The 26136-nt window shown below is 40.5% G+C and overlaps 1 protein-coding gene across 2 annotated transcripts in view; it reads left to right on the top strand.

Moving 5' to 3' along the window:
• SLC38A11 (solute carrier family 38 member 11) overlaps positions 1-26136 on the top strand; it is a gene marked incomplete at both ends in the record, with an annotated part of 45974 nt that overhangs the window by 2778 nt on the left and 17060 nt on the right. The window contains 7 exons of one of the 2 annotated variants that reach the window (XM_080927172.1): positions 3234-3368; positions 4481-4546; positions 5773-5879; positions 8901-8980; positions 19659-19729; positions 20721-20882; positions 24286-24398. In XM_080927172.1, coding sequence (XP_080783298.1) covers positions 3234-3368; positions 4481-4546; positions 5773-5879; positions 8901-8980; positions 19659-19729; positions 20721-20882; positions 24286-24398 — 734 coding nt within the window. The remainder of the gene's footprint in view (positions 1-3233; positions 3369-4480; positions 4547-5772; positions 5880-8900; positions 8981-19658; positions 19730-20720; positions 20883-24285; positions 24399-26136) is intronic. The other variant, XM_080927173.1, reaches the window with a different exon arrangement.

Genomic DNA, 26136 nt, shown 5'->3' with positions numbered 1-26136 from the left:
GATTGTAGCTGGGAGGTCACTGTTGCACGGTGCACGTGCTCAGTGGGGTGGTGGCTAGATGGAGGTGGGCAGCCATTGTCGGCTGTGTTTGTGTGGGTGATGCCGGGGTTTGGGTGTTCACGTGGCAAGGCTGGCCCCTTCTCTCCAGTGCTGCCGGTGTGGGCTCTGTCTGCCAGTGCCTTCCTGCCTGCACAGCTTCTAAATCGCTGTCTCTTCTGCTCCCCACTGGTGCCATATTCAGCACTCAGACCATCACTTCTTTCTGTAATCCTCAATTCAGCCCGTCCGGCTTACTTTGTGAAACTTTCCTCTGGCTTAGGATCGCTGTGAGAGAGCCAGCAATCATTAAGAGGTGCCGGAGGCTTTGTTTACGTTTTTTTTTTTTTTTTTTTTTTTTTTTTTTGTTTTGTGTTGTTGTTTTGCTCTGGTGACAGTTGTTAGCAGTTAACCTAGATAGATGCCTTGTAGCAACTAGTGCAAAACCACTCAATGGTCCCTTCTCTGAACCTGTGGCCTGGGCCTCAAGAAACACTTCCTGTAAATGTATACATTTCCCCTAATCCCTATTTTCACAGGGGATCCAGGCAATTCCTATGGACAATCCAAAAACTAGTAATGTTTGTTGCCACCATGGGGAAGGGTTAGGGCAATGGGAAGTACACTTGGAGCCCCAGAGATACACCAGCAGTCCTGGGGTGTTCCTAGTCTCTGTATATTGCTGTCTCTAAGTAGGCAAGGGCAGGTGACAGACAAGGCTAGAGCCTGCGATTGCACAGTGGAAAAGGAGGGCGGGCTGAGAGTTTTTGAGAGGTGGGAGAGATAGGAGATACTGATGAAGGAAGATGGAGGAAGAGAAGGACGACCCACATCCATGTGGCTTTAAATAGCCGCAGGTAGCTATGAATATTTTATAAGGGATATATTATTATAGGGCAATTTGTCTTATCTAGGTGGACAGTTTAGCCAATACCAATTGGCTCTGAGTTTACTGTGTGGACATTTTGTGGGGGAGGATTTACTGATATAAATCTGACTGATAAATTATAAGCCTCTAGAGTTTTGATTTTACCCAGTTACAGGGGTTTGTGACAGTTAACCACAAGATGGGTGGTCACTGTATGGGGCTATTCACAGAGGCAGTGAGATGGCTGGGGTGAGAGAGTATCCTGAATTAGCATGGCATGGTGTCCATTCTTTATTATTATTATTATTATTATTATTATTATTATTATTATTATTATTATCATTTTTTTATTTTAACACAACAAGTCTCTACCCAAGACTTGACACCTGTTTCCTTGCCCTATCCACTCATTCCATGGAGAGAGAGAGAGAGAGAGAGAGACCCATGGAGTTTATCTACAGTAGCTTGTATGAGCAGAGGCAGAGGCAGGGGTTATTAATAGAACACGGGCAACTTACCATTGGCTATACCACTTAAGGAAATGATAACCTTTCTTGCTGCCCAGGCACCATTAACTGTTCATAGGTCCACTAGGAAGGGTAGAGTCTCATGAGCCTCTCCCCAGTGGGCATGATGGAGTGCTACCGGACCCTGTCTTGTGCAGGTGGTACAGAGTTCATGAGTACATGTATCGGGTCATGTCCAGAAGACACGTTTCACAGCACCTTCCCTTCTGCTGGCTCCTACATCCTTTGGGTCTATGTTTTACAATATTTCTGAACTATGCAAGGAACAAGAAATATGCCCCCACTTAGGGTCAAGCACTCAATTGTGATTCTACGCATCAACTGTCTCCCACCGCAAAATGCAGCTCCTCTGGCCAGGCCTGAGAGGATATAAGTGTCTCTAAAGCCTGGTCATTTTTTAATTTCCTGCTTCCCAGTTAGTACTGACAAATATTTAATTTTCTCCCAGGTGTATTACCAATAGCTTTAGTGTATTGTAAAGACATAATTATAACTCAGAAGTCAGAGAAAATTATCTCACCTGTGAGTCACAATTGGAAGAAAATGAATAGTTTAGTAAATCTACATCATATTACAGGTAAATAATGGAAGTCGCATGTTCCGTTGTTGATCTACCCACGATGTACAATGTCACCAACATCATGCATTATAAGCTGACTATCAGCAGTAATGATTAATAGCATCCAAATCCTTAAATAATTTTAATAAAGCCAAGATTCCCTTTACAGAAGTCAAACAATTTATATCTCATATTCATTTTCTTTCTTATGTTTTAAGAGCAAAATCTACAAGTACAGTATATTAATTGTTTTAATTAACACTAACATTGCTTTTTAGTGGAATCAGTCTTTGTTTAAAAAGATGCAGCTCTATTGGACAACATGGTAATTCAAATCTTAAGTTTTCAAGTTAGGCTGCAGTTTAAATCCTATGTCCTTAACCCTGTGGCCCTTATTAGCCCTTTGACCCTATGGAGATTAACTTAGGAACACTACAGTTAAATGGTGAATTATCTCTAGATTTCTTTGAGACAAAAATCTCATTTCCAGGCTGGCATCAAACTTGCTGTGGGGTAAAAGCTGACCTTGAACGTCCTATTTCCTCTCCCTCCTGAGTCCTGATATTGTAGGCCCGAGGCATCGGCCTAGTCTACACGTTGCTGGCAATTACACATATGATTTATGTATGATAAACATGTGCTCTACAACTGAGCTACATCTCCGCACATCTGCGGTTTTTCTCTTGCCTGTGTCTATTTCACTAGACTTCACTGCAGTGTTCTGGCTGCCCTGAAACTTGCTATGTAGACCAGGCTGGCCTCAAACTCACAGAGATCCTCCCATCTCTGCCTTTCGAGTGCTAATGTTAAAGGTGTTCAGCATCACATCTGGCCTCTTTTGCTTTCCTGAAGCCTCTGATAAAGCATTCAGATCAACAGGTAGTAGATGTTGGTCGTTCTTCTGCCGCTAGCCTGATGGAGCCTCCTAACCTCAGTCCTCTTGGCTGCCTGGGATGAGCATGAGAGCGCATTCCCACAATTCCATTCTTGGACCATGCTCCAATGTCCCAGCATTGTAGTACAATCTCAGCACTCAGGAAGTTGAGGCAGGGAGATCAGGAGTTCACAGTCATCCTTGGGATGTATAGCGAGTCTGAGATCGGTCTGGTACACACGGATGTTACACACCGTTCTCTTGTTTCCTAAGACAAATCAGTTGAGGCTCGAAAACGATTTGTGTCAAATGCTTTCACCAAATGCATTTTAGATCAAATGATTTGTGTTTTGTTTTGTTTCACTACAGACTTTTCCCTGGTTTTATTGATAAAAGGAGGAGCCCTCTCTGGAACAGACTCCTACCAGTCTTTGGTTAACAAGACCTTTGGCTTTCCAGGGTACCTGCTGCTCTCCGCCCTCCAGTTTCTCTACCCTTTCATCGGTAAGGTGGCTGTGAGGACAAATGCTTCAATAGTTGGTACCAGCACAGACTTTTTTGAATGGTTAATAGTGGCCTTAACAGACACTTGAGGATCCTCAAAGACAATTAGTAATTCTAGTGTCCAAATGAAGTGTTTGCATATTAACTATTTTCTTCCTGATTTTCTGGTACTTTCAATCTATTCTGTGAACATTTTTTTTCTAAAAGGAGTAAGTGGGCATGCTCCCACAGAAATATAAAAATACACTCCCTTCAAAAGCCTTGCATTTCGATTGAGGGTATTTTGAGGGAGGGTGTGCCTTTAAATTTTATTATGGTCATTTGATTTCAATTTAAGCAGCACACAAGTGCTCCTGAAAAGGTGTTTGGAAACTAACCTCCAACAACAAAATAAATCACATTTTAAATGAGTGTCAAACTCAATATTTGAGAACATTCTACTATGAACCAATTGTAAAGTGAAAATCTTCCTGAAGTTCAAGTTGACACTGATGTAAATCCATCAAGTGTAGTATGAGCGATTTAAGCTTATTCCCGACTAGCTTACAAAGAAATGCGACTCCGACTGTGGTTATTTTATACAGCTTTGACAATTACTAGGTAGTCACCCTAATTTACTCTTCTAACTGCTGGCCCGGCTACCTCCCCAGTGGTGCACCCCAGATACTTGCTGGTTCTCTGGGCCCTGTGCTCATCTTTAATCTCACCTCATGGCGGCTTCCTCTCTCTGCTTCCTCCTCTTCATCTCCTTTCCCCAACCAGGTCACTCCAAACCCACCTTATTCCCGTCAGGAATTGGCTGTAGCCAATTTTCTTTAACCAATAGTTTTTGATGAAGAAACAAGGTTTGCACAACGAACCCTGGTAAACATGAGAAGTCCCTCATAGTCCTAGACCTTTGGGTATAGAATTTAGCATTACATACATAGCAACAGAACGACAGAACTCAACAACCCAGTTGTCTTTGATCTGCACAGACTAGGAAGTATGTGTAATACGTGTTAAAATATGTAAAAAAAATATTCAAAAACGAATAACTTCTGGTCTTCAGAATCTGCAAGATAAAATGTGTACAGGCTTATTAATGACCATTCTTGTCACTGTGTTTTCAGCTATGATAAGTTACAACATCATAACTGGAGATACTTTGAGCAAAGTTTTTCAGAGACTCCCAGGAGGTAGGTAAGAATAAGAAAAAGTGATGGGTTTGCGTAAGCTTGTGTGGCATAGCTGTCATATAGTTTATAAACATTTATAAATAAAATATCTGAGGAAGGGTTATAATACCTCACAGACTTCCCAGTTCCCATGACCCACAGCTATCCCAAGCCACAGGTCTATATTAGCTTTTAAGGAAATTTTTTAAGAGTCACTATTTTTCTCAGGACACAGAGGTACATGGCTTTACTAATTTCAACACTCCAAAGGCAGAGGCAGATGGAGGTCTCCAAGTCCAGGACAGCCAGGACAACACAGAGAAACCCTGTCTCGAAAATAAATACATTAATTAATTAATTAATTAGTTAATTAATTAATTAATTAGTAGCTAGTTTTCATAAGCTCATTTTTTTGTAGTTTTGATTTTTTTTTCCAGATTACCAAGTACATGCCACCAAAGAACATGTAGTTTTTGGGTCTCGCTTCTCACCCTCAGCAGGTTGTATATAGCTGAGATTTGTCACTGTCTGCAGCTCTATCAGGAGTCCGTTAATATTTCTGTTGTTAGCACTATTCCATACTATGGAAATACAAAGTAACTAGTGTGCCACTCAGCTAAGGAACGATTGTACTATTTCCATTGTGGGGCAATTGCGCATGTATCACAAACCCATTTCTTGTTCAGCACGTAAGCATGTCCGGGTTATGGGAGTGATTCCGAAGGCATGTGCATGCTTGCTGGTAGTACAGGAGCAGAGAAACTGACTTTGCGGCTATTGGGGCTGAAGACATGGCTCCCTGGTTAAGAGCATTGCTGTTCTGGCAGAAGACCAGGGTCCAATTCCCAGCACCTACATAGTGGCTCACAAGCATCTGTAACTCCAGTTCCAAGGGATCCGACACCCTCTTCTGGCCTTCCTGAGCACTAGTCATGCATACCAATCAGAGACATATATGTATGAAAACAGGCTTACACATTAAATAAATAAATACATTTTTAAAGAGGCACTTCATAGAAATGACATCATATGAAATACAGGCTCACTTTGGGGTTGTTTTGTATTTATAGTTTGTGGTATGTTTTTATTTTAACATGTTTTTTTTGTCTATTAACTCAAAATCATTTTTATATATGGTTTATGTTTTTTAATTCATTGTTTGTGATGAAAATGTTTAGGTAATATGCTAATATGTCAGCAGTGTGTTATCTATAGCTGAAAACTAAATAATATTTACTATATTTTAGTTGATCCTGGAAGTTGGTTTATTAGTCGACACTTCATTATTGTGGTTTCAACAGTGACATGTACTCTGCCATTGTCGCTGTACCGTGACATAGCAAAGCTTGGAAAGGTAATTGTTACATTTTAAGATTTAATTATTTTTGGTTTATATGTATACAAATGTTCTGCTTGCATGTTTGTATGTGCATCATGGGCTTACAGGAACCAGGAGGCAGCAACAGAGCTCCTGCAACTAGAGTGTTTACAGAGGGTTATGAGCTTCCTGTGGGTGCTGGGAATCCATCCCAGGTCCTCTATAGGAGCTACCAGAACTCAACCACTGAGCCATCTCTCCAGCCTCAGTTTTACATTTTAAATAGCTCGTAGCTTTATGAATCTACAGCCTAGATCAAGTTACAAGCATGCTTGTATACAAGTATACTAGTATACTCGAGCAAACTGATTAGCTCATTTGAAAAAACTGGTGGTTAATGTGAATAAAATAAGTTCTTCCTTTTTTCTTCACTAAAGTAGGTAACATGACATCAGACAATGGTTTTAAACTTAGAAAACATAGAGAACTATGTTTAGAGCAAGTCTACTTTATTAGGAAGTGTACCATCCCTCTCATCGATAGTTTAAACAATTAGACTAAGCATGCCAAAGCAAGGATGAGTGTTTGAAGACATAAATGCTTAATCTCAGTTAAGCATTGTCCAATCTATACATGTAGCATTGTTTCAATCTTTATATGTAACATTGTATAATATTTGCATTTAATACTGTACAGTCTATACATGTAACATTGTACTATGCATGAGCCTTGTACTGTCTATGTGTGTAACATGTACAATCTATGCATGTAACATTGCACAATCTATACCTGTAACATTGTACAATATAAGATGTAACAAACTTTGTGTGGTACCCTACATTGTTATGTTTTGTGTATCAGTCAAATTTAAAGGTAAGTCAAAATATCCCTTAAATGATATAAAGTCTTTTTATTTACAAATTACAATGTCTATTATGCACATTTTGCACTCAGTGAATTTAAGTACCAATTTTTTGATTGACCACTTGTTGAGAATTTGACCTATAATACTAAATATTTTTAAAATAAAATTGACTAAATAATTACTTTTATATACCCATAGAAGCTTATTTATATCAACTATCCATTATCTGTCTGTATATTTTTAAAATTTATTTCATGTATATGAGTACACTGTTGCTGTCTTCAGGCACAGGATAAGAGGGTATCTGATACTATTATAGATGGTTGGAACCACCATACAGTTGCTGGGAGTTGAACTCAGGACCTCTAGGACAGGAGTCAGTGCTCTTAACTACTGAGCCATCCCTCCTGCCCCATCTATCTGTATTTTATTATCTTATTGCCAAGTAATGTTTCTATTCTACCCAAAATATAATTATTACTATAGCTACATGATTAAACATTCTGATAATGATTAATTATGAGATACTTTTACAATCTGTTTTGGAAACTGCAACCATTAAGCATATCATATGCCTTGCTTTCATGTTTGACATAGTGTAACCAGTGAGGAAGCCTCTTCTTCCAGGCAGATCTGCACAGAGTCACACTCCAGAGTGTTTTTACCACCAGGCTTCCCATCCCTAACATCCATCCAGAGATGAGAAAGGATGTATTAAAAGGCAGGCCAGACATGGCAGCATATACTTTAAATCCCAGAATTAAGAGCTGGAGGGAGAGGCAGGAAAATCTTTGTGACTTTGAAGCCAACCTGAGCTACCTGTAATTCTAGGCCAGCCAGGACTATAGAATTGTCTTGTCTCAAAAAAAAAAAAAAAAGAAAGAAAAAGAAAAAGAAAAGAAAAGAAAGAAAGAAAGAAAGGAAGAAAAGAAAAGAAAGAAAAAGAAAATAGTGCATCAAAAGGAAAATTTTTATGTGTCAGTTATTATATAAATGAGTAAGCAATTTTCCCTTCACAAATTCACTATAAATACACAAATGTTATCTTCTGAGAGCAGAAAGGAAAACATTTTTGGGAAAATGGTACTACTAAACATATTAATTACCTACACGTCCCCTGAAGATGTCATACTGAAATCCCAACAAACAGAGCACAGTGCTGGCTCTCTCTCTGGAATATGCCACTGACATTTGAATACCACCACTATTGCTGTCTAGCCATGTGAACTTCAATTTGCTAAATTTCCTTCCTGTTCTTCACAAGACCAGGAACTCATCATAGACATTTATTTCAAATTAAACATTAAAAACTTAGAACCCAATGTTAATGAGAATCACATGAAATAAAAGCATTCTGAGACCTTTTTTTCCTGCTTGTCATAGGAACCGTCTCAAATATGCTTACTTACTTTAAATGAAAACTCAAAACACAGAGCGAATGGAATAAGTGTACGTACAGAGCAGAACACATGCACACACCCGCTTGCTTGTGGTTTAACCAAATAGGCATAGTGCTGAGAGAAAGACAAAACACAGACTGAGAAACAGAGCCAAGGGCAAACTGCACCAGGCAAATAGACTGACTGAGTCGGGGACGGAAGAGGACATTTCAGGCATTAAAAAGCAATGGAGATGAGTGTGTGTGTGTTGTGTTGAAAAAGGGGGGGGGGTGATAAAAACAGAAAAAGCAATTATAAATAGAAAGCCCCTAAAATCACTACTAAATCAAGGCCTGAAGAAAACAAGATAATTTCACTTTTACTTTCCCAAGTTTACTTTTCCAAGTTCTCACTTTGGCTGGGCAATAGTGGTTCCTGCCTTTAATCCCAGCACTTGGGAGACAGAGGTGGACAGATCTCTGTGAGTTCAAGGCCAGCCTGGTCTATAGAGCGAGTTCCAGGACAAATCCTCACTTTGTATCCTATGCCCGAAATAAATAAAAACCTTTAATGCTTTGTTGCAAGATCACATTGAACAGTTGATCCTCTGTTTGTGGCTCAGGGATGAAAATCATGATATAATAAGTATTTACATGTTCACTAGTGTAGAGACTGGTCTATATGCTTATAAACCACTTGGGAACTGGATAAAGAAAATCCATGAATAAGTTCATACATGTTTTTAATGGTGCACTATTTTGCGTGAATTATCTTCATCCTACACTGATGGTGTCTTCGAATTTCCCTTTGCAGATCTCCTTCATCTCTACAATTTTAACAACTGTAATTCTTGCCATTGTAATTACAAGGGCCATTTCCTTGGGGCCAAACATGTAAGTGTTGTTTTTATCTTTGATTTTATATCACGATTTGCTTAAATATGGCATATTCAGGAACATAGTTAAAATATAGAAGTGAAAAGATATAGCCAGATATGGTGTCTCATGCCTATTAGTCCAGGGCCCAAGAAGAGAAGGTAGCCAGGTAAAGATTTCAAACTCATTTTCAGCTATGTAGCAAGGTCAAGGCCAGACTGAGACCCAGGAGACTCAGTTTCAAAATAGGAAATCAGTAAGGAAAGAAGAAAGAAAGAGAGAGAGAGAGAGAGAGAGAGAGAGAGAGAGAGAGAGAGAGACAGAGACAGAGACAGAGAGACAGAGAGAGAGACAGAGAGAGACAGAGACAGAGACAGAGACAGAGACAGAGACAGAAGCAGAGAGAGACAGAGAGAGAGAGGAAGGAAGGAAGGAAGGAAAGAAGGGAGGAGGGAAGAAAGGAAGAAAGAAAGAGAGAGAAAGAAGGAAAGAAGAAAGAAAGGAAGGAGGGAGGGAAGGAAGGAAGAGAGAGAGAGAGAGAGAGAGAGAGAGAGAAAGAAAGAAAGAAAGAAAGAAAGAAAGAAAGAAAGAAAGAAAGAAAGAAAGAGGTCATATATACACAGCAGTAAGAAACACCATATAGTTAGTACTTGGGAGAGTCAGAGAAAGACAGTCAGTAAATGCACTCACTGAGAGACCTGCAATGTACTAAACAATACAGAAGTTAACTTTTTTAGACAGTTAAGTGGATAAAAGGCATCGTGGGTTCCATCACTGTGCACATGGAAACACATGGGTGTGTGGCCAGTTCTACTGCTGATCCTTTGGTATTTATTGTGCTGATGCTACATTCCATCCTGGTTTTCAAAAACAGAGGCACAGAAACCAGAAGATAATCAGTGCATTAAATAATACAATAAGCAATATTTTAGGCAAAATGATGATAATATGAGAGAAGTATAATGACAGACGCTTTTAGACCAAGAAGTGAATCTAAGCAATATATGTACAATATATGTACATACATACACACATACATACATACATACATACATACATACATATATATATATATATATATATATATATATATATATATATATCACTGTGAGACAGTATCAAAGAGGGGAAAGGGAGAGAGACTTGACAAGTCGATCGGAACTCACTTATGCTCCAGGAGGAGCACACAATGCTCCCCATCTCTACTACAGGTTATACCAACCTGACTAACTTAAATGATTGACATTCCAGCGCCCCACCCACAGTGCCTACTTAGGGATCCGGCAACTGCTCCCCTTATGGAACAATTAGAGTCCATGAGCCAGGAGTTAGAAAGAGCCTCTGACCCAGATCAGCTGCACCCCACTCCCCCACATGAACTCAGGACTTTTTGTTTCTTCTCTATGGCCCATGGTTGATGGTTCATTCTTCATCTGTGTTTTTCAGTATTTATTGTTATGTGGAAAGTGTCATGTGACAGAATATTTTGAAGACAAAGAGAAATAAAATGTGTGTAATCAAGGTCTCCCTGCTTAGTGGGGAAATAACGCTGTGTAGATAACTCTCAGGGAAACTATCAGGAAGGGACGTTCCCTTCCTGTCAGGTTAAATGAGCTCGTTTTGTGTCTAACAGGCTTCAAGAGCTGTTTGTTTGTTTGGGTTATAAACAAAATGTAGCCTTAATTTCCTCTACTGATGATCTAATATGCTAAGGCTGAATTTTTACAATGATGGGGATTATTTATTTAACTCTTCCAATATTTGGATGTATAAGAAGTGTGTCTTTTCATATGGTACCGCCTTTCGTTTCTGTTTGAATAGCTCTGCAAACAGCTTCTGCTTGCCCCGTTTATAACCAAGCTAATGAAATCTCTGTAGGTTGGCACAGTAGCTAGTCAAGCAGGCCTCTTTCTGAAAATAAGACAAGCAAGGACGCTTATCATCCATAAAACATGAGAAACCCAACACACCATGTGTGTGTTTCTTCATCTTGAGCTCAGACGAGTGGTCAAAAAACCTGGGGATTCCTCTCTCCCTAGTTCTTCTAAAATGGCATTTGAAAAAAGATCTTTAAACCCACTGTCAGGAGAGAGGCGGGTCTGTGATGGTTGCTGGTATTGACCTTGTTACCATGGAAACACCTTTTTAATAGTTGTGTTTTAAAAATAAAACACAATTCAATTTCCTTTTCCATAACTCAAGGGGTCATAAATTCTGTTTCTGGTGTGATTTCAAGTAGCCACAGCCCAACAACTTTCAATTCCTCTCGGAAATTAAGTTCAGTTCTAGTGTATTTTCTAGGTCTTTGCTTTATAAAAATTGGGATATCAAGGCAATTTAATTGTTTTCCAGAAAGGGCAAAGGTATAAAAATGCAATAACACGTTTTTTTTTCTATTTTTTTCTAACTTAAATAAGAGGCATTTAAAAATTCTTTATTTGGAATGTGATTAATTCATATCTTACAACTAGTGTGTAAATAACATGTAACCAAATTTAAAACTTTTCCTTCATATGACATCACTGTCATAGTATTTTCATCAATTCCTTAGCATTCTAAATGTAACTGGAGTATGTATGTCTGTACTTTATACAGATACCATAGAACCCAGCAAGCATTAATTTTCTTACTCTACCCATTCTAAGCCCAAAACTCTACCATTTAATAAACTAGACAGGATTCAAGACATAATGGGAAAAAATAGATAAAAATATGTAAACATGCATATTTGAGGAAGAGTTCTGACTAGTTCTGACAAGCATCAGTCACTTAACTCTTATGACATATGAATTGTTTCTGTTTTTGTTGTGACAATGACCAAGTTGTAATCTGACTGAAGTCAAAGACAATTTTTTAAATGAACCAAGGGGTTCAAGGTTTGTTGCTGGGTACAGTTATCAGTATGGTAGGTTGTATCCAGAAGCTCAGTTAATAAAGTCAGGCATGGCTCTTCTTTATGCCCATCTCTTTCTCCTGCTCTTGTTTGAAATGCCTGCTTACTGTCTTACGATAACAGCAGGGAGTCTGAACTTGTATCTATTCAGGTCTAAGTCCAAAAGAGAGAAAGAGTGTTCTCTTTCAGGTGCTTATATCTATTTGGCTCTGTTGAGGATCTATAAGGATTCCTACCCCAATGATCTGTGTTGCTTGTGATCTGGTCCTTAGCTGCCCACTCTTGGAGCCAAGAACAGGCTCACACGGAGTATGTATCCAGACTGAATAGAAAAATGAGTGTCCCCAAAAGACAGCAAAGCAGTCATAATTGGAAATGTGGAGGGGCCAGTATGCCATGCAAATTATAGTGCCCATTTAGGTTATAAGGGTTTCATTACATGGTTTGTGAAGAACACACAAAAGAATTTAAGATACACGTGAAAATATCCTCATGGAAAAAAATAATCTTATCAGAACCTGGAGAAATGCTTTAAAAAGAAAAAAAAATCCCATAATATATCTAGCAAAGTATTTCTTGTCACTTATACAGTCAGAAACCATATGGTATAACAATGTTCAATAAGTTATTTCATTAGTAAACATGCATTTAGACATAGCTTGCTTTCTTCTTCTGTCTTCCCAACCTCCTTATTTGATAAACGGTATAAGATGGGTGACACTGGCTTAAGGGAGAAAAAGAGCTAAAATACCTTATTTCATTTTAAACATAGGAACTATTGGGTGAGTTATAGGTCAAATCAAAAGATGCATCTAAAAGTGTTATACTAACACATTTTGGGAGGATACAGGGTTTCACTATTTAACTCTGGCTGTCCTGGAATTCAGTATATAGACCAGACTGACCTCAAAGTTACAGAATCTGTCTACCTCTATCCCTGAAATTCTGGGATTAAAGGTGTGGGCCACCACACCTGGCTTCTGGGAACTCTTGAAGGCATTTGGGGCATTGTTTTCGTGGTCCTTAGATAGAAGCTGGGATATTCATTCTTCAAAGTATAGCCTAAGGATACAGAGAGGAACACGTGGGTTTGTTTTGAAGATTTCATACCAGGAGCCTCTGTTGCTGTCCTGGAGTGGTGATCAGAAATGGATTGAGAACTTGAGTATTTTGGCTTTGTAAATTTAGAGCTTTTTACCACAAGGAATTGAGAAGAGTTCTCTACTTAGAAATAAAATGATCATGTTTCCTGTTGAATTGTCTCTCTTCATCTCGTAGGCATCTTCTTTCAGGGTACTTTATATCTTACATCTTGCTTCAAGTACCTGGAGAACAGAGGTCACATCTGCTCTTTCATACTGTATGCTCAGCTCTTCAGAGTGGTCAACACAGACTTTGGTGTTCAGCCGAGAGTTTCCAGATCATCAGTTGGACATCTATCATATGCCTTCTGGCTTTGGTCAGTTCATCTCAGAATTGGCTGAACACAATTTTGATATAATTAAAGAATAGGAATCAACCCAAGACAATGAAACTTTCATATAAAAAGCACTTACTATCAAGGAAAACTTTTCAAAGTTGACTTTCAAACCCGGATCATAATGACCAGTGACCCACACTTTCCTATCACCAGCTTTCCCTATGACATAGATCCTGTGTTTAAGACATAACTAGAGTTTTGTTGATTCTGATTCAAGTCTGCTGGGAGTGTACAAAGAAATGGTTTGCTAAACCAAGATGAAGGGAGGGCTTTGCTACAGTGTGAAAATCTTGTCTTGTTGTTTAGCTGATGGACAGTGACAGTTCTGAAAAGGAAGAGTGGTCAGATGAAGCTCCCGTTTTAATTGGGCTCTTCTTTGTCCGAGGTCAGGGTAAACAGAAGCCTGGCTATCTATGGCAAGAGTCCAGGCACGGGATAACTGTTACAGTATATGTACATGGATAGTAGACAGATATTAAGCTGATAAAGTTAATTTGACTTAGTGACTACGTGAAGGGGCTAAGAGAGCAAGAGTTTCATATGGTGATGGTTGACACCCAGGTTTTTAGCTTGAACAACTAGGTTCCTTGGTATTCCAGAACTCAGTACCAAAGTCTGAAATAGAAGTGTCTGGTGTCAACCAATTAGAGCATGTGTTAAATGCCTTTTGAGTCAGTTGTTCTAGGTCGTGGGGCTACAAAGGGAGGTATAACCCAGTCCCCCTCTGTGGGCCCATTAAAGTTCATTGAGAGTAGAGTTGGGCATATAACCATCAGAAATCCAAAGAACATTCATAATTCTAGCAAATATTTATAATACTAAAAAATAAGAAGGCTGGGGAGAGATGGTTCACTTATAATGTACCTGAAGCACAAACAAGGACCTGAATTCACATCTCCAGCACCACTTTGTAAAGCCAACATTGTGGATGCTTGTGATGCCAACATCGGGAAAGTGGAGACAGGAAGCTTGCTGGGCTTGCCAGCCATCCGGTATGAACCAATCCAGGTTCACTGGAAGAGCTACCCTCCACCCCCCAAATAGATAGTAACATCCTAAGCAGAAAACCATTGAAGAGACTTCTGAAAAACTGTGATAGGGTGATGAAACCTTGCTCTCCATAACAAATGGCTTCCAGCAGGGCTGCGTTTAGGGAAAGACTGAGCTCTATTGAAGGGGCCAGCCACTGAGAGTCTGTGCAAACTCCAGAAAGTATATAGATAACACAAGTTGGACTTTTTTCTTTTTGCTAGGGAGAGGGTCATGAGGGAGGGGGCTGGACAGGGAAGGACTTAGCACTGAATGTGATAGGGGTATGTGTTATGAAATCCTCAAAGAAGAAATAAAAATATTGTGTTGGGGGAAGAAGGATATGGTGGAAAAGTGACTGAGGAAGACACTAGTGTCCTCACCTTTACACGCTCATGTTCTTACACACACCCATAATGGTGTTCTTCAAATGAACACACAAAACACACACCAATAACAACAATGATGAAAATAATGGTAATGATAAATATTTTTTAAGTAAGATCCTGCCATTCTCCCTCCCACCTGCTTGTTTGTGTAAAATCAACCTAGCAACAGCACTTTGGGAAGAGTCTGCAGGGGGAATCAAAGAAGAGATGATAGTCAGAATCACTGGGAGTTGATATCTCAAGCGACAAGACATCTTCATGATCACATGACTTGTTTCATGTGGCTTGTTTTTCTCAGAGCAAAACTAAATCCTGCCCTTGCCCCCAAGTCAGCACTAAGTTTTCTGAAAATAAAGTCAAAATTTAAAAATTGTATTTAAAGTAAGTGAGTCCATTTTGACATTGGGAGTAATCACAAGGGAGGCTTTTTTTTTTTTTTTTTCCTGGCAGCTCATGTCAAACACAGATCTGTATCACCAAGGCAGACACAAATGGGCTGGGAGGAAGCCATGGCTGAGGAGCCAGCTGATGCTGAGCTTGGGGAAGTGGTCAGGTCTGCCTGTCACTTAAAGCTGTGCTGTGACAGAAAACAGGAAATGCTGAGCTACGCCTAGGGCTGTTCAGAGCATTTAACTCTGAGCTGTGTCTGATTGAAGCAGTTAATTTAGAACAGGTTCTGCCCACACTGGATTATCTGGAGGTCTCCTGTGCTCTGCTCAAGAGTTTGAGTGTGAGCTACCAGAAGGTAGATGGAGTCCTGAGCCTCCTGACCCAGAGGTGCAGTGTCCTGAGACCCAGTAGCAATACCTTGAAGCTTAGTTGTTGTTTGGTTGTTATTTATTAGGAACAAGGACTCAATATATAGCCCAGGCTAGCCTGAAATTTGCTTTGTAGACCAGGCTAGCCCTCAGTTTACAGACATCCACTTGCCTCTGCCTCCTGAGTGCTGAGATTTCAGGTGACACACCATGACCAGCCTGGAACTTGTTTTTATCACTTTCTGAAGACAGGTTTATTTGGTAGGACAACAGCTGATTCCTCAGCCATTAGGAAGATAACAAATTTAAATTTTCAATCAATATGAGATGCCTGAGTCCAAACCATCACCCCATCTGGCAGCTCACAACCAGCTGCAAGCCCAGTTCTAGAGGATCTTATGTCTTCTTCTGGCCTCTCTAGGCATACCCTCTCATGGCATATACTCTCCCAGACATACATAGAAAAAAAAAGGATTAAACATAAATCAATTCTTTAAAAGCATACAAAACTATGTATAGCTTTATGGGTAAAGTGCAGGAAAACTTATGTAATTAATATTGGTTAAAATGCTTTTTATTTAAAAGAAGCAATCATTTCTTTTTGAAGATTGCAAACTGCTCTGTGCCAGGCCCTAAATGATCTTTTCTCTCTTCACACCTAATTCACAGATACTAAAGTTCTCAAAATTAAGTCCCTTTCCTTCTCTTACACTTCCTTCCTACCCACTTCTCTTTTTCCTCAGCTTAATTCCTGTTTTCAGGTTTGTTTGCTGGTTTGTCCTGCTTGACTTGATCCCTTTTGTTAACTTTCTTTCAGATGCTCACACTGGTAAGATAATGGATCACCCTGACTGGCCTCCAAGAGAGATCAGCCTCTCAGTTTGTGCCCACACCCTACCCCCACTCCCCACACTCCCCTATACCTCACCTCTTTCTTGTTCCAGACACTCTCCAGGATCTCAGAGAACTCTGTTTTCTTTGCTTTCCCCCTTTTCACTCCCATGGTAGCTCACTGGTGTCTGAGCCCCACCCACTCTCAGCTGGCGTGACACAGGCTACTCCTTCTCATGATGTGTGTCTTTTATATGATTCTCCACAGTTATAACTTCAACATACAACTTCCTTTCACAAAATATTTTCTCCTCGGATGTCTCTTCTGGGACCATACTCTGCATCAGGAACCATTTAAATTATTTTAGTGGAATCTCAGGAGAGAAGGGAAACCCATCTACTCCTCTTGCTCAGTTAGATAGACAAGTATAGATGTGCATACGCATGTGCATGCGTGTTTTTGTACATGTGAAGGCAGAAGAGGTCCAGTATGGGTCCTGAGAAGAGCACTGGAATATCATCTGGAAGAGTAGGAAGTGTTTTTAAGTGCGAAACCATCTCTCTAGGCCCAGATTAATTTTCTACCAGCTTTATTCTGAGTCCCTTCTTTACTTACCAGTACCTAGTCTCTATTACTTTATAGGTAATCCAAAGTTTAAAAAGAGAAAAAGTAAGAAACATCAGTGTTAGTGTTTAGATAAAATCCTTGGGAAGAAATCTATGAGAATCAACCCTTAAAAATATTCTTTCACATAAAACCACAAATTGGGTATTAAGTGCATGCGTCTGTTTAAGTATCCCACAAAGTTTGATTTGGTAAAATTGTAGAAAACTAACAGCTTGCTTGGTATGCCTATGCAAATAAATACTGAATCATATGCTTTTGTGTATGTGCTAAAATTCATATGCTTTCCCACACTAATCTGTTAATTAGGTAAATGCACTAACAGATGTTTCCATGAGACCAGCCTGGCATTGGTTATGAAGGCCATTTTGGTGATGTGTTAATCACACAAATTTCTTGGGTATGTTGCTAATAATTTTGTATTTAACCTTTGTTGTCTAAAGACAGAAAGACCATAACTTCGTTGGTTTTCAGCTAGGGTGGGTATCAAGTTTGTGCCATCTCCTAGATTATACCAGGAGGAGAGAGCCATTCCTTCTTTCTCTTTTCCTCCCTCCACCATGTCCCTTTTTACCTCTATTGTCTACCTATATTTGGGACAAATTGCTTACTCAGAACATAGCAGAAACGTAGGGTCTTCTGCTAACACGGCCCAGCAGGGATCATGTTGTAAGTGTGTTGAGTAAGTGTGCACATTTCAGTTTTGCTCATTAAGGCTGGCATTTGCCAGGCTGACTGGAGAGACAGCCGTGGAGGCAGCAGGTGGCAGTAGCTCCCACTCAAAGAACAAAGATTCCCAGCAGGTCCAGAGGAAATGGTGGGAGCCCTCCCTCTCAAGCTAGCTTTTCAGAAAGACAGTTTTTCCCCCCTGAGAGCCGCTCAGTTCATTTATAGAAAGACGATATATGGTAAAAAACTCCACAGACTCTGACCAAACAAATGGAATTCATCTGTGTCCTCTTCAGACAATGCATAACAAACATGAAAGTTGAGTTTTCATCTTGAGAATTTCCCTTTTTATTTAACTGTGTGCTCTCCCGTGGGCTCCTTGTCTACCTCCATACACTCCTTTGGGTCTCATTCAACCTGTTTATAAGAGCGTGTCATGCTTGTGGATGTTTACCTGCCTCTGAACACTTAAGAAAGGATACTAACCAAATATTAATAAAGAGTGCTAATAAAACAGACTATATATTGAATATATACTGTCTTACAGTTCCTTGATTAGAAGATTCACATCCCCTATCTCATTCTCTCTGTAAAATAGCTCAAGGAATTAAATAATATGGTCACGCCCATTTCACAAATGCAGAAATTGAAATAGGCAGGCTTTAGCCAATATATAGAAGAGGCCAGAGGGACAGACCCAAGACCTGTTATGCTCATTATCACTGGAGGTAGAGAGAAAGGTATGTATTAAGTAGGGCAATCTGCTGATGCTGGATGTTTTAATTCCACGACGATGTGTGCCGTTTGAGAATTTAAAGGGTGTAAATGGACATGAGGAAGTGACGCTTTTAATCCCAGAGCTATAAAGGCTGAGGCAGGAGGATCACAAGTTTGAGCTCTGTCTCAAAGCTAACAACTGAGCAAAACATAATTTTAAAAGTGTATGTGATGAAACCTCCCCTTGAGAAGTGAACCAACAGGTAGAAACCCAAGGCAACGCACGAGAAGATGTTGTACGAGAAACACCAGGGAGCAAAGCAAACAGGATCGTGAAGCAGAGGCTTCCCCTATATTAAACGGGTGTGTGGCCCTGGATGACCTGGAACTCAGTTTGTACATCAAGCTGGCCTTGAATTCATAGAGATCCACCTGCCTCTGCCCACTAGGGACTAAGGTTAAAGGTGTACACCACTATGTCTGGCCTAAGTGATGAGAATTCTTGAATGTCCCTGCAAGAAGAAAATGAAATAACACAGTATATCTCCCCAGAAATAGACAGTATACCTTCAGTTGGTATCTCTCGTGTACCCTCCTCAGTGAACTGCAGCTCCCATTCCGCCTCTCAGGGGGATCGAACCAGAAAAGCTGAGGAGAAGAGTAAAAAGCAGTCTGGGATCCTGGCAATTTTAGGTTTCCCTTAGGACCTTGAGTGACGACTCCATACTAACATTTGTGGTTATATCAAGTGAGCAAACGGATTACCCAAATCACACAGTCAGTGAGTGTATTACATGCATAATTAAACACAGAATCTGTCCAACTGTTCAACCCCAAGGAAAGGTATGGTGATGAGATGAATGGAAGCCACTTATTATTTTTTTCTTTCTCTTCTCAGTAGGTTATTTATTTTATATGGGTATTCTTGTCTACAAAAATTGTTCTCTCTCTGACTCTGTCTCTCTCTCTCTCTCTCTCTCTCTCTCTCTGTGTGTGTGTGTGTGTGTGTGTGTGTGTGTGTGTGTGTGTCATGTATCTGGTGCCCAAGGAGTTCATAAGAGGGCATTCAACCCTGGAATTGGAGTTACAAATGGCTATGAGTCACCATGGGGGCACTAGGCACCATACCTGTGTCCTCTGCAAGGGAAACTAGTACTTATAAACTCTGAGATGTTTCTCCAGTCTATTTATTAAGTTCCTATTGAAAGAGTCTCAGCTTTTATGTATGATGCTATTTCTTATTCTCTAATAAGCTTACTGTTACACCTGTTTAATAATGTATCTAATTAACTGATTTTCTTCTAGACCTAAGACAGACAATGCTTGGGTGTTTGCAAAGCCCAATGCCATTCAGGCTATTGGCGTGATGTCTTTTGGTGAGTACCTGGTTTCAAAACCCTTTCTCAATATGACACATCTGCTCTGTGAAGAGGTTCTGGTCCGTGATTGTCCATAGAGGGTATTCTACATTTAGATCCCCATTAGCAGCATAAAATCAAGTTCCTGTTGATATAAAATCGGGCTCAAGACTTTCTTTCTCATTCATCACTAAATTTTGCTTCTAATTGGAGAACAGTGCTTCTGTGCTGGACATTAATTATAGTAGGTAGCAATCAGGCACATCCCTGGCCACCCCAAAGAGACCCTCATGACAATGTTAGCAATCAAACACCTCCTTGGCCAACCCTGTGGGACTTGGCAACAAGTCATATCATCACTGGCTGCCCAGAGGTGAAACAATTCCCATCATTGCCCCCATCACATGTCTTCCTGCGCATGTGTCATGGCTCCAATAAAAGCCACTTCTTTCCTACCCCCAAACCACTTCTTCTTCCTTTCCTCCTCTCAAAGGCAGCCTCTGTGTCCCTGCACCCCTCCTTTTAATAAACCTCCCACGTGAGATCTGTGGCATGGTGTGATTTTTGTCAAACCCACCTCCTAGTTCAATGGTTAGCGAGTTTCCTAACTTGAAACCCCAGCAAATGTCATGGACTTCTTTAAAGTCTTGGCAGAAATGATTTAAGATTTGGCTAGATATTTATAATTCCCTTATGTCCCAGCTGCCAAATAAAGTGAGGTACAGATTTTCTTGAAGATAAGAAGGGGAAGAGGAAAAAGCGGGAGAGTTGTTGGACAGGTCTGATTTGTGCTGAGAGTTAACATGAAGTTACTAGGCAAGCTTTCTGTGAAGTTCCTTGTATGTAAGCCTTATGTTCTGACTTAATTAATGTATGTTCTGCTGTAAATTAATATATTTTTCATTTTAGATATTTGGTATTCTAAGGCAGTATATGTCTCTCACCTTCTCAAGTTAGAAAACACAGTCCTGCTGTTTCCCTGGTAATGAGGTTTTCTTTTTTGTTACAGCGTTCATTTGCCACCATAACTGCTTCCTAGTCTATGGCTCTCTAGAAGAGCCCACAGTAGCGAAGTGGCGGCGGATCATCCACACCTCCATCTTGGTTTCGGTGTTCATCTGTGTGCTCTTTGCTACGTGCGGGTACTTCACCTTTACAGGCTTCACTCAAGGTAAAATGAGAGACGAAACCACAGCCAGCCCATCTCCCCATCTCGGTGCACTTATGCACTGGCGCAGGCGCATTAGTGGTCGGCTCGTTTCCGGAAGAGTTTTCCCAGGGGGCTATCCCACACCATCCCTCCTGCACGTCCTCTCTGCTCTCTCCTCCAGCCCCGTCTATTGTCTGCTCCCAAATTTCTCTCTTCTTAACCTCTCAGGTTTAGTTCTGTGATTCGTACTCTCTGCTCCCGGGCACATGTGTCTGCTCGTTTCCAGACATGGACTCTGGCTCCTCTCTCGACTGCCACTCAGTGCTTTTCCCTTCCTGGGTACTAATAGCCTCCCGATGAAGCTGATAACCACCGTTCTGCTTCTGGTCCCTTTGAAGTGCTCTGAGTCTGTCCGCTGCCTGCCTCCCACTTAAGGAAAGAATGACTATTACAGCTTTCCTTTCCCTGCGCTAATATTTTTGTTGCTGTTGTTTTCTTCCTCGGGCCTTTCTAATCCCCCACCCCACACAGAGATTGGGGTCCTACTTTTTATTGGCAAATACTCTGGGTGGGTGATCTTTCCATTCCCCGTGAAACCATGTAGAACGCTTTGCTTCACTGGCGCATTCTGGACTACATTGTAAACATCATGTTTCCTATAAAGGCAGCCCTTTTCCTCCCCACATTCAAAGTGACTTTCCTTGTCTTGTATCTCTTGGTCCCAGTAACTACGTGGTCCTCTTACTGCTTTTGACTCTTTCATCCAATCATTAAGGGTTTAGTGCTCAGGGTAACCTGACAGCAGCCGGGTGCTATGGAGCATGTATTCTGTCCACAGCTTTTGCAGGTCTAGGATCTCACTTGACCTTTCCACAACCCTTTGAATGTAAGTGGAATAACTGGTTCTACTTCCTGCTCACACAGAAATAGAAGTAAATGGCCCCAGCTGGCTGCCAGTACCCAGTATGCCCCACTACTGATGCTCAAGTTCAGATATTCTCCCGCCCCTTTGTCTGCCTCTCAAGGTTTAACCAGCACAGCCCCTAATAGTCTCTTAGTCTCCAGCTCCTCTTGGCTTAGTTTTCTGTGACACTGTGGTACACTTGGGATGCCTTGATCTGAATAGATGTCATAGGTGGCCATGATTATATATATACATTTCTCAGAAAAGGACTAAGATTTTTTAAAAAAACTGAATGAATAATGTGATGTCAATATAGTAATATATATAATAGAGACACATATAGAAAATGTACATATATGCAGAAATACACACACACACACACACACACACACACACACACACACATGTTCTACATGCTCCAGGATAGTATAATCAAAAGCAACCTTGAAAGTCTTGATAAGAACTTTTTCAAACACTACCATGTACCAATCACGATTACTACATAGTGTGCCAAGCTGAATGGCCTGAGGGCTCCTGCATACATGGTAACCTTGGTTTGTAAATATCTCTCTGGTTTTGCTAGCGACATCTTCGAAGTGTTTTTAGCATTGGTAATTGCCATGCTGAATATTTATGACAGCTGTATGTAGTCACTAACATCTGTAATCCCAACACCACAAACAGGAAGGTAAGGCAGAGGATGGGTAGCCTGTGCTATGTAGCAGTACTCTGTCTCATAACAAGTGTGACAGGGGCTCTTTAAGTTGAGCGTAGCCACATGGAAAGGGAAACTACTTAAGGGAGAGCTGTGCAGAAAAGGAGAGAAGGCAATTTTCCCGGGGCAGTTGTTCAGAAACAGGTTGTAGAAAAAGTACAAGCGGGACACAGGTGAAAACAGAGCAAGGCAGAGAATGTGAATAAGCCAAAAGATTAGAATATATTGGCAAAGTTAGTGTGAGGCCAAGCAGAGCAATCCAAGGGAAGCCAAGAGAACCTAGATCGAATCAGTCAACGTGGAGAGGCATTTGAGCCAGAACAGCGGAGTTGAACCAGCCAGCCAGAGATCAAAAAGAACTAGGAAAGGGCGAGCTTATTCAGCAGCAAAACTTAGAAACTGAAAACATAGTCTAGGCCTAGATAAGATTGTAGAGAGCCTAGAAGCTTCCAGGACTAGCCTAAGTCAGAAAACTGAGAACGTAAGCCTTGAAGACGCAATTATATATGGCAAATAAACTATACTTTTACATTCCATCTTGTCTTCTTTGGGTAAACTACACACTCCACTGTTTATCGGGTAAATTTAAGCCACTATGGCCGTGGGAAGTCTAGAGTTGCTAATCCCTGGGACTTCAGAGAAGATGCAGGCCCTGCCTAGTTATTAGTGGTTAGCAATGGGAACCTCTGTTCTTGGGTTTCTCACAGTTTTGACCCCCTCAATCAAGTGGCAGCAGCTTGTTTTCCGCCACTACTGCTTTGTACTGTTATCTTTTTTCTATCCAGGAGGGGCAGCAGAAAGGTAACACACATCTGGTGTCCTTGGTGGAGGGAAGGGACATGGACACTTAAAGTGTGTCTCAAAAGGAGGATATGCACGTAGGTTCCCTCCTCACTCTTTAATAAAAACAAGCTCTTCTGAAACAGGGTCGTAAAGTATGCGGCTTCCGTCTGACTTTCGAAGTGGTTTAATTCAAAAAAGGCAACTGCTGTCTGCACACTAAACCATGTTATGTTCAGGAAATAGAGGGACCTGAAAGCTGTGATCAGCAAGTATGATCTGAGAGCAGAGCTCTGTGTTTCTTCATACACTTCAGAAAAGAAACAGGATCTCCATAAGATCTAGTATACAATATGTGTGGTGTATTACTTGATTTGAAAGTAAAGTAAATGTCCTTTCCTGGAACTATCCCTTTTTTAAGTTTTGAACCAGTGAAATATCAAATGTAGTGAAAGACCGTGTGTCTTTGGAATTCCTTGGTGTGGTCCTGGGTTTGTGATCAGGACCTGCATACCTCAAGGGCAGGAAACTCAGTTCCCCACATGCCCTGCTTCTCCTTTTCCTTGTGGGGCTGTCCTCAAGCTAAAGATAGCATTTCAAAGAGAAATTGTTTATTTTAATAGACATTGGTTAAAAATAATACAGTCACCAGAAACAAAGACCAGAAGCCATTTATAAAGACTAGCCCATAAGAATTTAGGGAGTTGATTCTGTTATTAAAAGAAAGAGAAAAAAAAAAAAAAACCAAAAACAATGGACAAAGTATATTTTCAAAAGTTGGCACAACTTTAAGGTAAGTGTACCAAAAACAAGTAAGAACTCTATCAGTGAGTTTACCTTCAAGTGGAACATATACTAGTTTTAATATCAGTGAATAAACCTAGGGCTCCTAAAGGCAGCATGTTATACGTAGACCTGGCAATCTATGTATTTAATGATTATATGTATTTTTATACAAAGGCATATCTCATTTGTTAGTTATCCCCAATACCTTGCAAATAAATACATCTTATCTTGTTCTCCAGGAGACTTGTTTGAAAATTACTGCAGAAGTGATGACCTGGTGACCTTTGGGAGATTTTGTTACAGCGTCACTGTCCTTCTGACTTACCCAATTGAGTGCTTTGTGACCAGAGAGGTAAGCGTAGGTTCTACTGCACATACGAAAGCACAGATAATTCAATATGCAAATTCCCAAACACAGGATGACAGGGGAGAGACTCTTGCAGCCTTCTCTTTAAGCTATAAAGTATCAGAATCTACAGATGAATATCCTTAGGTCCCAATGAAACCTGGGACAAAATGACTAACCGAGGTGCCTATTAACATATTAAAGCAGGCACAGGCTGCCAGACTGTCTCAGAGTTTCTCACAGAATGCTGGCTACTCTGTGCAAGTTTCCTCTCCTTACTTCTCACCCTAACCCCCCAACCTCAACCTCTCTAGAGCCTGAGATTCACTCCACCCCCACTTCACCCCGCACACCCCTATGCAATCTAGTCGTTTCAGTCACTTGATTTCTTGGTCTCTTGGTCCTTGGCTCCTCCCTTGGTCTGCTTGCTCTCTTCTCTTCTCTCCCCTCTTTCTTGTTTTCTCACCCTTCTCTCTCTCCTCTCATGGCCCTGTTCAGTCTACTGGCCATGATTAGTGCGTATCTTTCTCTCCCTGCTCTAACTCTTTAAGATGCTTCTGGCTGTTCTTTCCCTTGTATCCACAGTAAAAATGTTCTCCTCAGCCATGCCTAGGGGTGCCCATGTCTTCACTTTTCATTCGAATACATGTCAAATAGTCACAAAATAAAACGTTTCACATGTTGTAACTAGAAATCATGCTTCAGGCTCTGGCCTATGTTATTATGAACACAGATATACCACTTCGTTCCTAAGTGAGTAACAGTCTTTAGGACACCGAAATCAAAGTAGCTGCTTTTCTTTTTAAAGGAATGTCAAAAAATAAAGGGTAAAAGTTTAAAGATATTGTTTCCAAAATTGTATTTTGCCAAGATGTTGCATAAGTCATTGTTTCTTTACCATTAATTGGCTTTATTTTGTACTTAATATATAATAACATGTATTTATATAATATAGTATCATGTTATATAAATATTGTATAATATATAAATAATATATTTATATATTTAAAATGTAATAATTCATAAGGAATCAAACTTCAACTTAAACTTATGTCTACAGACGTATTTTGATATTTTTACTCATATAAATGTTTTATATAAATTTTACCTAATTACAAATAGAGGTGCTTAAGTAGACAGAAGAGTCTCCATCCTTGTGTAAAACTGGGTTACATGGCCTGTCAGAAATCTCTTATGCTATTGGCTGGATATGCAGTGTGCTGAGTAGCGCACCCACCATCCTGACTCACAGAGCCTCTTTCAGAGTCAGTGTGAAAAGGGCTTAGTCAGGATCTATTCCCCCAGGCTGTTCACACAGTGCCCTGTGTGAATGAGTGTAATGTAGGAAGCGAGCCTCCAACAGAGCCTTAAATTCCCTATCTAATCCGCAGGCTTCTCACAGCCTCTGGTTTCTCACCATAGGCCAGTTCCGGCAATGACAGGCAGTGCTGGGACCTGGCAGGGGATGTTCAGTACTGTGCATTCTTCCCCGTCACACCCAGGTTCATGGATGGCATAACCCAAGGCTAAGGTCTTCCTTCACAGAAGGGAGGAGTGAACCAAGGCTTACTTTCTCGGGATTTGAAACTTTCAGATGGCTTCCAAAGCTTTGCTAGCTAGTCAGCCCAGTACTTCCGGTTCAGATCGGACCTCCAGATTAACAGGAACAGATGGTTCAGGCTTAGATGGCTTCTGGCCAAGGGTATGTGGATGGTGTGAGTCACTTCACCTAAAGCTTCTTTCT

Source organism: Micromys minutus (genome assembly GCF_963924665.1).
Source record: "Micromys minutus genome assembly, chromosome: 13".
Lineage (NCBI taxonomy): Eukaryota > Metazoa > Chordata > Mammalia > Rodentia > Muridae > Micromys > Micromys minutus.
The sequence above is the reverse complement of the archived record's forward strand: the minus strand, read 5'-3'. Positions and strand labels throughout refer to the sequence as shown.